The 14356-nt window shown below is 40.0% G+C and overlaps 1 protein-coding gene across 1 annotated transcript in view; it reads left to right on the top strand.

The window, feature by feature from the left end:
• The window catches only part of FRAS1 (Fraser extracellular matrix complex subunit 1), a 516919-nt gene that overhangs the window by 263203 nt on the left and 239360 nt on the right, over positions 1–14356 (top strand). Inside the window, exons 16-18 of the mRNA XM_012557480.1 lie at positions 3798–3938; positions 8985–9125; positions 10381–10557. Of these exons, the coding sequence (XP_012412934.1) occupies positions 3798–3938; positions 8985–9125; positions 10381–10557 (459 nt within the window). The remainder of the gene's footprint in view (positions 1–3797; positions 3939–8984; positions 9126–10380; positions 10558–14356) is intronic.

Raw genomic sequence — 14356 nt, 5'->3', positions numbered from 1 at the left:
TGGAATTTTTATTGATAATATATTGAAGTTATAGATTAGTTTGGGGAGAAATAGCATCTTCCTAGTAATTTTGTTAAATTAGCAAATTTCCCTCTAAGTACTCCGTCAGCTATGTTCTAAAATATTTTATTTGTAATGTTTTTATTGTGATTCAGTTCTAAATGTTTGTTCTCTTTTTTAATTTCTGCAATTCTTCATTTCTGAGAAAATCCACTTAGCTTGCAGGTATCCAGTTCTGTTGAGAAGAGTCAGTTCTAGATTTGAAGCTGCAGAAGTTTTTATGGAGGATGGAAGGAGACTGGTCAGACTCATTTTGTTCCTTTTTTCCAGTCATGAGCCAAGGGAATGATTTTCATTTTCTCTGATATTAAAGCAATTATCTTTGCCCATTTACTGAAGATCAGCTTGCCTCACATATTTGCTTCCAGAGAGATGCTGAATCCTCCAGGATGCAAGATGGAAAGTTTGGCTCCATCACTTAGCATCTTTTTTCTCAATTTCTTCAAATATTTTTCGGGAAGTTAGCATGGTGTAGTTGGATTCAAAGAGAGCAGACATAATAAAATGCTAGTACTCTATTCCTAAAAAGCTGATTATCTGATAGTGAGAAAGTTTGAGTGTTTGTTTTTTAGGAATTTCGACAGTGAGTGTAGATAGAGCCATAGATTTACCTACAGCTGCACTCAGTCTCACTTCTTCTTTCACGCTCAGATATTGGTGTTGTTAGTTGTTGTTGAGTCACTTCTGACTCATGGCAACCCTATGTACAACAGAACAAAACATTGCCTGGACCTGCAGCTTCTTCACCATTGTTGGTATGTTCCAGTCCATTGTTGCAACCACTGTATATTTTGAGTGTCTTCCAACCTAGAGGGTTCATCTTTCAGCTCTATATTGGACAACTGGATAATTTTTAGAAGTAGATCACCAGGCCTTTCTTCCTAGTCTGTCTTAGTCTAGAAGCTCTGCTGAAACCTGTCTACCATGGGTGACGCTGCTGGTATATGAAATACTGATGGTGTAGCATCCAGCATCACAGCATGGTGCAAGTCACTACAGTACGACAAATTGGCAGACTGGTGTATTTCTTCCCTTCTGTTCAAGGCTAGTCTCTCCACCTGTACTTTGGAATCCCTTTTTTTGCAGACTGTTCTTTCACCAATTATTCAAACTCTTTCCTTTTTTAAAATCCTCCCCAGAATCTGTATATGCTCAAGTCTTTTCTATATTAGAAAGACAAAATGCCCCCTCTTCCTCCTGTTCCCTTTTTAATTATTTCTGTCTCCATACCCTCCGTTCACTGCCAGGAGCCTTTAGAAGCACGGTTTATGATCATGACCTTCACTTTCATTCTGTCCAACTACTCCACTGAAACTACTGTGGCACAGGTCATCCATATCCTCATTTCTAAGTTTAACGACCCCAGTTCAGGCTTTATTTGTCCTGTCTACACTGTTAATGACTTCTCTCCTAAACTTCTTCCTTTGGCTTCTCAGCCACCATGCTTCTGTTTTCCCTTCTACCTTTGTATCATTTCTTCTTGGGCACTTTGCTTATTCTTAATTTAAAAAAAAATTTTTTTTCATTGAATGTTGGTCCTTTCCTACTTTTGTCTTATCCTTCATGCTTTTCCTAAGTAAATCATCATTTCTGGCTTCAGTGATTACCTATATTGTGATGACCCCTGGACATTTCTCCTGAGCCCCAGAACTATAAACTTGACTGCTTACTACACTGAACATCTCCAAAAAGTGGTCATCATGATCCTCTGCACCTGCTTGCCTTCTTGCATTCTGTCAGTGGCATCGCAGTTTCCCTGAATCAGGCCCCGGACATCATCTGAGACAATTGTCACCTTCACAGTGTCACCTGAACACAGTTAAGGGAAAAAGAAGGAAAAAAATCACATTACCAGGTTTGTCAGATTTAGTAAATAAAAATACAGGATTTAGCAAATAAAAAAAATAATAATTTTTTTAGTATAAGTATATCCCAAACATTACATGGCTATACAAAAATATTCACTGTGTATCTGAATTTCAGATAACCCTTCCGTCTTGAGATAACCACTTTTAATCTTGGCATAATTTCTTACAATCATTCATGTATATATATATATGTGTATGGTGTATATATATGTTTATTTCATATTTTTATGTTGTGAAACTTTGTAGTTTAAAAATTCCTTGCAACCAAGAACTTTATTGAAAATTTGTGGATTTACATACATTTACTGCCGTTTCATAGATGAAGAAAGTGAGGCTTAAAAGGAGCCAACTAATTTAGCAATGGCAGAGCCATGAATCAGAATTGACTTAACGGCAGTGCATTTGATTTTTGTTGGTTTTGGGGGAGTCTGGGCTGTAATACAGAACATAGTTGCTTCTTCATACCTCTCAAATCCATCACCTGTACTGCTGCCCTGATTCAACCCCCCTGATCAACTTGGATTTACGGAAGTGATCTTTGAGCATCATCTTGGAAAGCAAGCAGGAACATGCCATGCTGACAAAATGGGGAAAAGCATTCCAGGCTGAAGCAGCAACACCAGGAAAGGCTCAGAGTCTGGGAAGATCCTGAAGTGTTCAGGGAACCTGCAGTTCCATTGGGGTGGAGAAGTGGCAGGGGCCAGATCATGGAAAGACTTGTGTACCAGACTGTTTTGCCTAGATTCTTAATTTGTGGTAGGCACTGGGAGGCTCAGCAAAGTTTTAAACACTGTAGAAGGATGGATACATTTGCATATGAGAAAAATTACTTTGACTTCAGTTTGGAATGTAGCTTAGAGGGGCAAGGAACAAGAGTTGGAGGGCCAGTTGGAAGACAATGTCAGTGCTCATGGAACAAGTTTCCTACCTCCTACCTCGCTTCTGTTTTTCAAACATTTCACTGTGCCTATATGGATTTATATGAGTGATACCTTTAATATTTCCAGTATTTTACATATCTCTCTCCCTCTATCAGAATAAGCCCCTTAAAGCAAAGACCATGCTGATTTGTTTTTTGTGTCACTACCACTTGCCACAGGAGTATTGGCTGATAACTGAAAGGCTGGCAGTTCAGTCCACCCCAAGGTACCTCAGAAGAAAGGCCTGGCAGTCTGCATCTAAAAAGTCACAGCCATAAAAACCTTATGGAATAGAGTTCTACTGTGCAAGACATGGGGTCACCATGAGTCAGAATTGACTTGATGACAACTGGTTTATAGGCACCACTGGCAGAGTACCTGACACAGAGCTTAATAAATATTATTTTGGGGTACATGAATGAATAAGTGATTGAGCAGATCCTAGAACATTATATGAAGTTAACAATTTCCACATAATTTTAGTAGCCTGACGTTGCTTAGTGGAACCCTGAATTTCTGAATTCTCCCTCCAAGTAGACTTGCCAGGTAAAGGATAAAATGTTTCAGACATACTTATACTAAAAGAATTATTCATTGTTTCTCTGAAATTTCAATTTATATGGGCATCTTGTATTTTTATTTGCTGTATCTGGCACCCCTACTTCCAAGGCCATTTTATCTTTAAATCCCATATCAAATTGGTTACACTGCTGGATGTGCCTCAGCATATTTGTTATGCAGAGTTCAGTGAATAATTCTTCAGTTCTCCTTCAAATGTGAAAACACAGTCAAGTCTCTTGAAATGTTGGAATCAAGGAAACAGAACTCAGCTGAGCAGCCAGAGAATGACATTGCTATATTGGTACCAATTGTGGATGTCGTCAAGAATAGACTCATTACTCCTTTTGCTCACTATTGCATTTCTTGGATGGCTTTTCCTCCCCCTCAGCTTGTGACCAATCCTGTAAGAGCTGTGGCCCTGATAGTCCCAGATGTTTTACCTGTACTGAGAAGACAGTGTTGCTTGATGGGAAATGCATTTCTGAATGTCCTGGTGGGTACTATGCTGATACCACTAGCAAATGCAAAGGTAAGACATGGGTAATCATGATCATCACCAAAAAGTATTTAATGCATGTTTGACTATATTTGGTGCTATGTCCTGCTCATTTGGGAATTTGTGTGCATGTTGGGAAAATGTTATGTTAAAAGGAATAGTTGTTTCATTATAGAACCTATGTGTATTCAACATAACAGTGGGAGATATGGGTGGATGCTGGAGGACTAGAGTGATTAAATGAAGGACTTCTGCATGTCAATCATAATTAGAGATCGTTAGACTCCTTTGAAATGTCAAAAATATATTTAAGAGCTTCATACTGCCCTGTCTACTTGTCAACCATCACTAACTTTGGTTATAGCTGTGACAGAATTATTCCTTAGATGGTATTTATAAACTCATATATTGGCAACTGCAACACATCACACAAAAAAAAGGTAAACCAATTTTGATAGCTAGCAAAGGTTAAGTCTCTATCAAATGAAAGTTTGTTTAGTATATGCTACTTATGTATTGCTTCTTTTAGACTTGTTGTTAGGTGCTGTCGAGTTGTTTCTGACTCACAGTGACCCCATGTACAACAGCACGAAATACTGCCTGGTTCAGCGCCATCCTTGCTATTGTTGCTGTCTTTGAACCCACTGTTGCAGCCACTGTGTCGATCCATGTCGTTGAGGGTCTTCCTCTTTTTTGCTGACCCTGTACTTTACCAAGCATGATGTCCTTCTCCAGCAACTGGTCTCTCCTAATAACACGCCCAAAGTACGTGAGATGAAGTCTCACCACCCTTGCTTCTAAGGAGCATTCTGGCTGTACTTCTTCCAAGACAGATTTGTTCCTTCTTCTGGCAGTACATGGTATAATTAGTATTCTTCTCCAACACCATAATTCAAGTGTGTCAAGTCTTCTTCGGTCTTCCTTACTCATTGTCCAGCTTTCACATGCATGTGAGGTGATTGAAAATACCATAGCTTGGGTCAGGCGCACCTTAGTCCTCAAGGTAACATCTTTGCTTTTTAACACTTTAAAGAGGTCCTTTGTAGCAGATTTGCCCGATGCAATACATCATTTGATTTCTTGACTGCACCTTCCATGGGCATTGATTGTAGATCCAAATAAAATTAAATCCTTGATAACTTCAGGCTTTTCTCCATTTATCATGATGTTGCTTATTGGTCCAGTTGTGAGGATCTTTGTTTTCTTTATGTTGAGACGTAATCTATACTGATAACTGTGGTCTTTGATCTTTATCAGTAAGTGCTTCAAGTCCTCTTCACTTTCAGCAAGCAAGGTTGTGTCATCTGCATATCGCAGGTTGTTAATGAGTCTTCCTCCAATCCTGATGCCGCATTCTCTTTGTATAGTCCAGCTTCTTGAATTATTTGCTCAGCATGCAGATAGAATAAGTATGGTGAAAGGACACGACCCTGACGCACACTTTTCCTGGTTTTAAACCATGAAGTAGCTCCTTGTTCTGTTCTAATGACTGCCTCTTGGTCTATGCACAGGTTCGGCATGAGCACATTTAAGTGTTCTGGAATTCCCAGTCTTTGCAATTCTATCCATAATTTGTTATGATCCACACAGTCGAATGGCTTTGCATAGTCGAAAAAAAAACAGGTAGACGTCCTTCTTGTATTCTGTGCTTTCAGCCAAGATCCATCTGACATCAGCAATGATATCCCTAGTTCCACATCCTCTTCTGAATCCGCCTTGAATTTCTAGCAGTTCTCTGTCGATGTACTGCTGCGACCATTTTTGGATTATCTTCAGCAAAATTTACTTGCATGTGATAATAATATTGTTCGATATTTTCTGCATTCTGTTGGATCACCTTTCTTTGAAATGGGCACAGATAAGGATCTCTTCCAGTCAGTTGGCCAGGAAGCTGTCTTTCAAATTTCTTGGCATAGACAAGTGAGTGCGTCCAGCATTGTTCCTGTTGGTTGAAACATCCCAGTTGTTATTCTGTCAATTCCTAGAGCCTTGTTTTTCACCAATGCCTTCAGTGCTGCTTGGACTTCTTCATTCAGTACAATCAGGTCTTGATCATATGCTGCCTCCTGAAATGGTTGAATGTCAACCAATTCTTTTTGCTACAGTGACTCTGTGTATTCCTTCCATCTGCTTTTGATGCTTCCTGCATCGTACAATATATTGCCCATAAAATCCTTCACTATTGCGACTCAAACTTTTGAGTTCTTTCAGCTTGAGAAATGTTGAGTGTATTCTTCCTTTTTGGTTTTCTAACTGCTGGTCTTTGCACATATCATTATAATACTTTGTGTTCTCGAGCCAGCCTTTGAAATTTTCAGTTTAGCCCTTTTACTTCGTCATTTCTTCCATTCGCTTTAGCTACTCGACATTCAAGAGCAAGTTTTAGAGTCTCTTCCGACATTCCTTTTGATCTTTTATTTCTTCCCTGTCTTTTTAATGACCTTTTTGCTTTCTTCATGTCTGATGTCCTTGATGTCATTCTACAACTCATCTGGTCTTTGGTCATTAGTGTTCAGTGTGGTCTCTACATTCAGGTGGGATATACTCAAGGTTGTACTTTGGCTCTCATGGACTCGTTTTAATTTTCTTCAGCTTTAACTTGTACTTGAGTATGAGCAATTGATGGTCTGTTCTGCAGTTGGCTTCTGACCTTTTGCTGACCGATTATATTGAGCTTCTCCATCTTCTGTTTCCAGAGATATAGTCAGTTTGATTCCTGTGTATTCCATCTGGCGAGTTTCAGGCGTATAGTCATCAGTTACGTTGTTGAAAAAAGGTATTTCCAATTAATAGGTCATTGGTCTAGAAAAATGTCTATCATGCGCTCTCCGGCATTGTTTCTATCACCACAGCCATATTTTCCAGCTGCTGCTCCTTCTTCTTAGTTTCCAACTTTCGCATTCCAATCACCGGTAAGTATCAATGCACCTTGAATGCATGTTTGATCAATTTCAGACTGCAAAAGTTGGTAGAAATCTTCAATTTATTCATCTTTGGCATTAGTGTTTGGTGCATAAATTTGAATGATAGTTATATTAACAGGTCTTCCTTGTAGGTGTATGGATATTATCCTATCACTGACAGCCTTGTACTTCAGGATAGATCTTGAAATGTTCTTTTTGACAATGAATGTGTTACCATTCCTCTTCAATTTGTCATTCCCGGCATAGTAGCCCATATGCTTGTCTGATTCAAAATGGGCAATACCAGCCCATTTCAGCTCATTAATGCCGAGGATATCTATCTTCAAGCATTCCATTTCATTTTGACAACTTTCAATTTTCCTAAATTCATACTTCATACATTCCATTTTCCAATTATTAATGGGTGTTTGCAGCTGTTTCTTCTCATTTCGAGTCATGCTACCTCAGCAAATGAAGGTCTTGAAAGCTTTACTCCAGCCACGTCATTAAGGTCGACTCTACTTTGAGGAGGCAGCTCTTTCCCCGTTGTATTTTAAGTGCCTTCCAACCTGAGGTGCTCATCTTCCGGCACTATGTCAGACAATGTTCTGCTGCTACTCATAATGTTTTCACTGGCCAGTCTCTTTTAGAAGTAGATCCCCAGGCCCTTCTTCCTAGTTCATCCTAGTCTGGAGACTCCACTGAAACCTGTCTCCACCATGGGTGACCCTGCTGGTATTTGAAATACCAGTGGCATAGCTTCCAGCCTCACAGCAACATGTAAGCCACCACAATATAGCAAACCAATAGATGAGTGATTACGCAAACTAAACTATTAAATACTGTCATTTGAGACTTTATAAGTCTGTAACTTCTATATGCTTGACTTGTGTCTTTGTTACAGGAAACTCTGAGAACTTATTGCTGCCTGGGACTCCTTGATTGCTCCTCCTGTCCAAAATTTACACACACATTCTCACTTGTACTTAGTGACTGTTAGTGGCAAGACATTTCTCGCCATGTTTCCTCATCCACTTCCCCTTGGTCTGTCAACCTCTGTACTCACCCAGCATTCTTCCTCTTTCCCCAGCACACCGCCTCCAGGCTCTCATCCTGTCTCCACAGTCTCCCCCCGAGCTCTTGACCACTGTCCTCCAGAGTCCTCTTCTCACTCTTGTCTCCAGCCCTGCCAAAGGACTGGTCCAGGCTTTGAGTACTACCACCCATCTCTTAAAGTTAAGAGGTGTCCCACTGTCACGGCACAGGGCCCGAGCAGGGGAGACGGGTTTCTGGCATTGTCATGTGTGGTAGTGAGGTTCTTTAAAGTAATTCTTACTTAGAATCATAGAATGGTAAAGCTGAAAGTATCTTAAACAGTCATTTAGTCCAACCTCTCACTTTGCATATGCAAAGGGACCTAGGCCTGGAGAGACCCAGACTTAGAGCATAGATGAGTGAGTAGATGAGCTAGACAAAATTCCCAGTGCTCCCAACACCCAGACCCTTGAACTTTCCACTGTTTGCTATTTGGACAGTATCAGTTTTTGGTCAAGACAGTCATAAGGCTACATCCCAGAATTGCAAATAATGGGCCCTGTGATCTTGGGCAAAATTTTTAAACTCCTAAGACCTCAGTTTCTTCATTTGTATAATGTGGTTAATAATACCTACCTCATAACATTGTTATGAGGATGAAAAGTGATACTGTACATAAAACACTTAATACAAACACTAAATAAAGGATAGGTTAGTCCGTGGGTGGTGCAAACTGTTAATGTTCTCAGCAGCTAACTGAAAGGTTGGAAGTTCAAGTCCACCCAGAGTCACCTTGAAAGAAAGACCTTGTGACGTACTTCTGAAAAATCAGCCACTGAAAACCCTATGGAATACAGTTCTACTCTGACACATACGGGGTTGCCATGAGTTAGAGTCACAGTGACAACAGCTGGACTGGAATAAATAATAAGTATACCATGGTAAAAAGTGAGTAAAGGGGCTGTGTGGTAGTTCTGGCAGTATAATCACCTCCCAACATTTTTTTCCTTGGTTTGGTGTTGCATCTGAAGAGGGATTTGGAATCTAGAGGTGAGAGATTCCTAGCACATAAGACTCCCAGCCATGAAGTGGTTCTTTAGTCACCTGCCTCATTGGGTTTGCCTCTCATCTTCTTCCTCAGTTTGTCATAACTCATGTGCCAGCTGCTCTGGACCTACGGCCTCTCACTGTATAGCCTGCGCCCACCCCCACGTGCTGCGCCAAGGCCACTGTCTGCCCAGCTGTGGAGAGGACTTCTACCCTGACCATGGGGTCTGCAAAGGTACTGTTAGTGTCACTGTCACTCTTAACAGACTTTCCCATCACGAAGACGTATTTAATTTTTCCAATGCCGTTACTTTTCAGTACCGCTTTTCATCCAGCGTAGCTTATATGGCCACATTACAGTAGGTTTGAGAAGGAATAATCTGAAAAATCACTTTTGAATATTTGTGAAAATGCCCAAAAGTTTGTGAATTTTCTGACAATATTGTTTCCTTTAGTGTACATTAAAACAAAACAAAGTTCTTATTTCCTCCTTTATCCACTCTCCTAGCATTGCTAATTCGCCTTCATTTTGTTTTTCCCTGAAGAACTTCATTTTGCTAATGATACTGCTGAGCAAACTTAGAATCACCAGCAGTGCCTCTGGGCTGAGTAAGATGGAAAATTCTAAATAGCTGTTTGCCAAAGAAGGCTTTGGGCTCATGAGGAGGGCAGTATCATTAGAGCCTTTTGAAACTAGAACATCGGGAACAAACACTTTAATTAAGTGAAATTAATTTTTATTTATTTATATGTTGGCCACCTTAGAAAAAGAGTTTGAGGATAGTTTGAGAAAACATATTTAAAACAGGGCAGCTACAATAAATATTTTGAAAAATAAAATCTAGAGAAACATTTGAAAGGAGAGTTAATTGTATCAAAATGTAGGCATGAGATAGCTTGAGTACTGTATTTGGCTCTGATTTTCACCAGTAGCCAGGGAAAATAAGAAATCGTGATAGGTTCTGAAATTGTTGTTGCTACTCAAATGATGCCTGTCTAGAAAAGCACTCTTTCACCATCTAAATTCTAAGAGGAATTTGTTGCCTCGAACCCTGTATAATGGATGTTGGATGGCATAATGGACAGTAACACAACAGCCATTTTTGCAAAAGACACAGTAATGTCCTTCATATGAATGCTTCTTAAAACCCTTAGTAAAAAACGAGGGCATAACGTTAAATTGTTATTCACTGAATGTGTTTCTCTGGAGAACTATGCCAATATTGTCTATTTTGCTGATTTTTTCATAATCTAGCCTGATAGTTCTTGAAGGACTTGAGAGCTGTGACTAGTTAACATCACCCTCATTTTGCCTCCCACAAATATTACTGTTGTCGCCCCTATGCTTTGTATAGAAACTAGAAAAAGAATATTCTGGAAGGATGAATCTGGTGAACTTTTCTAAGTGGTTTTGATTTCATGCACTGTCCTTGGTTGCAACATATATGTGATCCTTGTGATTGTCTTCTGCATTATGTTCCTCTGTGCAGCCTGTCATTCCTCATGCCTGACTTGTGTGGGTCCAGAGCCCTCTCACTGTACCCAGTGTAAGACGCCAGAGGAAGGATTGCAAGTCGAGCAGCTGTCTGGGGCAGATGTCCCCTCTGGCAAGTGTCTATCCCAGTGTAGAGCCCAGTTTTACTTGGAGAACACTGGGCTGTGTGAAGGTGAGTAAGAATGGTTTGAGAAAACATTAGGTAGCTTCTAGGCTTACCTCTTGGGATCCTGTGAGGTGAGACCAAAGCCAGGAAGAACTTTGTTTTTGTATAAGAATGGCTCTAGGATGCTTGTGGATGAAGCAGAAGACTGACATGCAAAAGAGTGGCCCTCACTGATGCCCTCTCTCCCTTTGTGAATGTTGTTGTTGTTAGGTGCCATTGAGTTGATTCTGACTCATTGTGACCTTATGTACAACAGAAGGAAACACTGCCTGGTCCTGTGCCATCTCACAATTTTTTCTGTTTTAGCCCATTGTTGCAGTCACTGTGTCAATCCATCTCATTAAGGGTCTTCTTCTTTTTCGCTGACCCTATACTTTACAAAGCATGATGTCCTTCTCCAGGGATTGGTCCCGCCTGATAACATGTCCAAAGTACATAAGATGCAGTCTTGCCATCCTTGCTTCTAAGGAGCACTCTGGCTGTACTTCTTCTAAGACAGATTTGCTCATTCTCCTGGAAATCCATAGTGTGTTTGATATTCTTCGCCAACACCATAATTCTAACGCGTTAATTCTTCTTCGGTCTTCCTTTTTCATTGTGCAGCTTTTGCATGGATATGAGGCAATTGAAAATACCATGGCTTGGGTCAGGCGCACCTTAGTCCTCAAAGTGACATCTTTGCTTTTTAACACCTGAAAGAGGTCTTTTGCAGCAGATTTGCCCTTTGCAATACGTTATTTTATTTCTTCACTGCTGCTTCTGTGGGCATTGATTATGGATCCAAGTAAAATGAAATTCTTAACAACTTCAGTATCTTCTCTGTTTGTCATGACGTTGCTTATTGGTCCAGTTGTGAAGATGTTTGTTTTCATTATGTTGAGGAGTAATCCATACTGAAGGCTATAGTCTTTGATCTTCATCAGTAAGTGCTTCAAGTCCACTTCAGCAAGCAAGGTTGTGAATAATAGATGACCTTAAAGGGCTAGTCCCTCTCACCCAGCCTCCCCCAAAATTTACACTCTCAGAAGTTCTACACAGGATTTCTTTCACGTATTAGTATGGATAGCTAAGAAAGACCAAGAGCCTGTTGTAGAATTCCATTTATTATTTCTTCTAATTTCATTCTGAATATGAATGTGTCCCTTCCAGGCAAAATGTGGACTTCTATTAAAATTGAGAAGTGATTCCTGCCATTGGCTTGGCCCATCATCTACAAAGAATTGATGCCATCCTGAATAATTTGACTCGATAGCCAGGGTTGTCCATGGGTGGTGGAGGGGATGAAGGGGAAGGATATAGTTTCCTGGGAGGTAGGTAAGATTTCTCTCTTCCCCTGCAAGGAACTGCCTTGCTGTTGTGTGAATTGTTTGACTCACTAGCTACCTAAAAAAAAAGTATGTATATATTTATCTATATCTATATCTATATATATATATAAATCTTTCCCTTATCTTATATTTTTCATTGTAAACTTTAAAAATTAGAACTGTAAGTAAAAATTAGAGTAACCAATGTTATTCAGCCTAGAAAATACAGTTGATTCTTGTTATTTGCAGTAGCTACCAGTCACCAAAAAATTAAAAACGAAACCCATTGCCGTTGAGTTGATTCCGACTCAGAGCAATGCTATAGGGCAGAGTAGAACTGCCCCCTAGAGTTTCCAAGGCTGTAATCTTTACAGAAGCAGACTGCCACATCTTTCTCCCATGGAGCAGCTGGTGGGTTTGAACTGCTGACCTTTTGGTTAGCAGCTAAGTGCTTAACTACTCACTGCTCCACCAGGGCTCCTTTACCAGTCACCAGGAACACTGAATCAGCGAATATTGAACCATCCTTTTTCAACCTCAAGTGGGAATGCGTTTGCCAAGGAACTCAAATTTTTTGCCATTCTGAGCATGTCCATAAATAACTGTGAAAATGCTGCAAATATTGATTTGTGGGTTACAAAGAAGTTTTAGCAAGTAGGCAAATTCTCAAGTAGAGAATTTCTGAATAAATTCTGTATTGTTATTGTTACAGACTGTAATGTTATCTGTTTGGTACCCACCATGAGCCAGGCACTGTGAGAAGTGCCTTACTTGTTTTTCTCACTTACTTCTAATAAGAGCTTTATGGTGTCAATGCTGCAACTATTTTATAGGAGAAGAAATTGAGGCTCAAGAGGTTAAGGCTGTAACTTGCTCAAAGTCATGTAGCCAACAAGGAATAGAGTCTGATGGGAGCCACGGTCAGCCTGACTCCAAAACCCATGCTCTTAACCATTATACAACTCTATTTTGATCTTTGAAGGGTGCAGCCACCTATTAAGAATTAGTACAGCTGCTAGTGTCCTTCCCACACACAGAGAGGAGAAGCACAGCATACTAATGTGGCAGAATCAGGATGTCTTAAACTTAAGGAAGAATCCTGTGACAAAGAAGAGTTTTCTGGGAATGCCTTTATGTAGATATCTTTTATAAAGGATTAGAACCTAATCCCTCTGGAATGATTTAACTGTGTACCCATGTGAAATGTCTAGATTGACCTCCTGAGTCCCTTGTTGCCCTATGATTTTATGCTAGTTAACATAATATTATTAGATATCACACATATAGCTGTCTACTCACATTTATTAGCAAATCCCTCTGCAATCTCTGCTAGGTAGGTTGTTGTACTCAATTTATAAGTGATAAGAATGTGGCAGAAAGAGGTTAATTGAGTTGCCCAAGATTCCATTGGGAAACTGAGCACAACCACCAATTGTTTCCAACCTTACCTGAGTATTAAGTGTGTTGATTGATGTATTTCCTGTCCTCATCCTATATCTCTGTAAACCTTTCTGCCATCCCACAGTCTGTTCCACTTTCAGTTCTGCAGAAGCATTGTCTGGGGAATCAGGCCTGGGAATCCTATGAGATTGCACTGGGCTCTCCTTCCCACACATTCCCAAAAATACCTTTGCCTCTCTGCAGAACGCTTAAGCAGATTGGAGATTTTGTGTGTGTGTGTGCCGTTGAGAGTTTTTTTTAGTAGCACTTTTGATTTCAAGCACTTTTCTATAAAGAAGAGAAAAACAACTGTTTTTTGGAACTCCCCCTTTTCCTATCTCCATGACTGCAGCACAGAGCAATTAGAAGAATACTGCAGTTAATGAAAGCGAGAGGCAGATGCCTGATAGGAAAAAGCAATTTACTTAGAGGGTGAAGTGGTGTCAGAAGTTATCATAAAAGTTGCTATTCTGAGCTGTATGACAAACTCACAGATTATCTAGTGGAAGATGAAGCAACAATAGTCAAGGTGTTTGACTAAAATCCAAGTTCATGAGGAAGGATGAAAATACATGAAATTGGCAAATGGTAAGCAAAGAGAGTATTGCTATTGGTAGCTGACAGGACCAAAAAAACCAAACCAAACCCATTGCATTGAGTCGATTCCGACTCATGGCAATCGTATGTGTTACAGAGTAGAACTGCTCTATAGAGTTTTCTTGGTTGTAATCTTTATGGAAGCAGATCGTCAAGCCTTTCTTCCATGGCAACACTGGGTGGGTTTGAACTGCTTACCTTTAGGTTAGTAACTAACCATAAACTGCTTTCACCACCCAGGGCCCTGATGACAAGACAATGTGTCTTTATTTATCCCTCCCACAGATATTTATTGAGTGTGTCCTGGGTGCTAGGCATTGTCTATGCACTGGTGATAATAGTAGTGAATGAGTCAGATGAAAATTCCTGCTCTCATGGGACTTGTATTCTAGTGAGAGAAACAGATAAGTAAATGAACAAATTCAACAGCAGCAAAATCCATAGTATACTCTTGGATAGTA

This window comes from Trichechus manatus, unplaced genomic scaffold, assembly GCF_000243295.1.
Source record: "Trichechus manatus latirostris isolate Lorelei unplaced genomic scaffold, TriManLat1.0 scaffold00105, whole genome shotgun sequence".
Taxonomy (NCBI): domain Eukaryota; kingdom Metazoa; phylum Chordata; class Mammalia; order Sirenia; family Trichechidae; genus Trichechus; species Trichechus manatus.
Note: the sequence above shows the minus strand (reverse complement) of the source record. Positions and strands in the feature narration are given on the sequence as shown.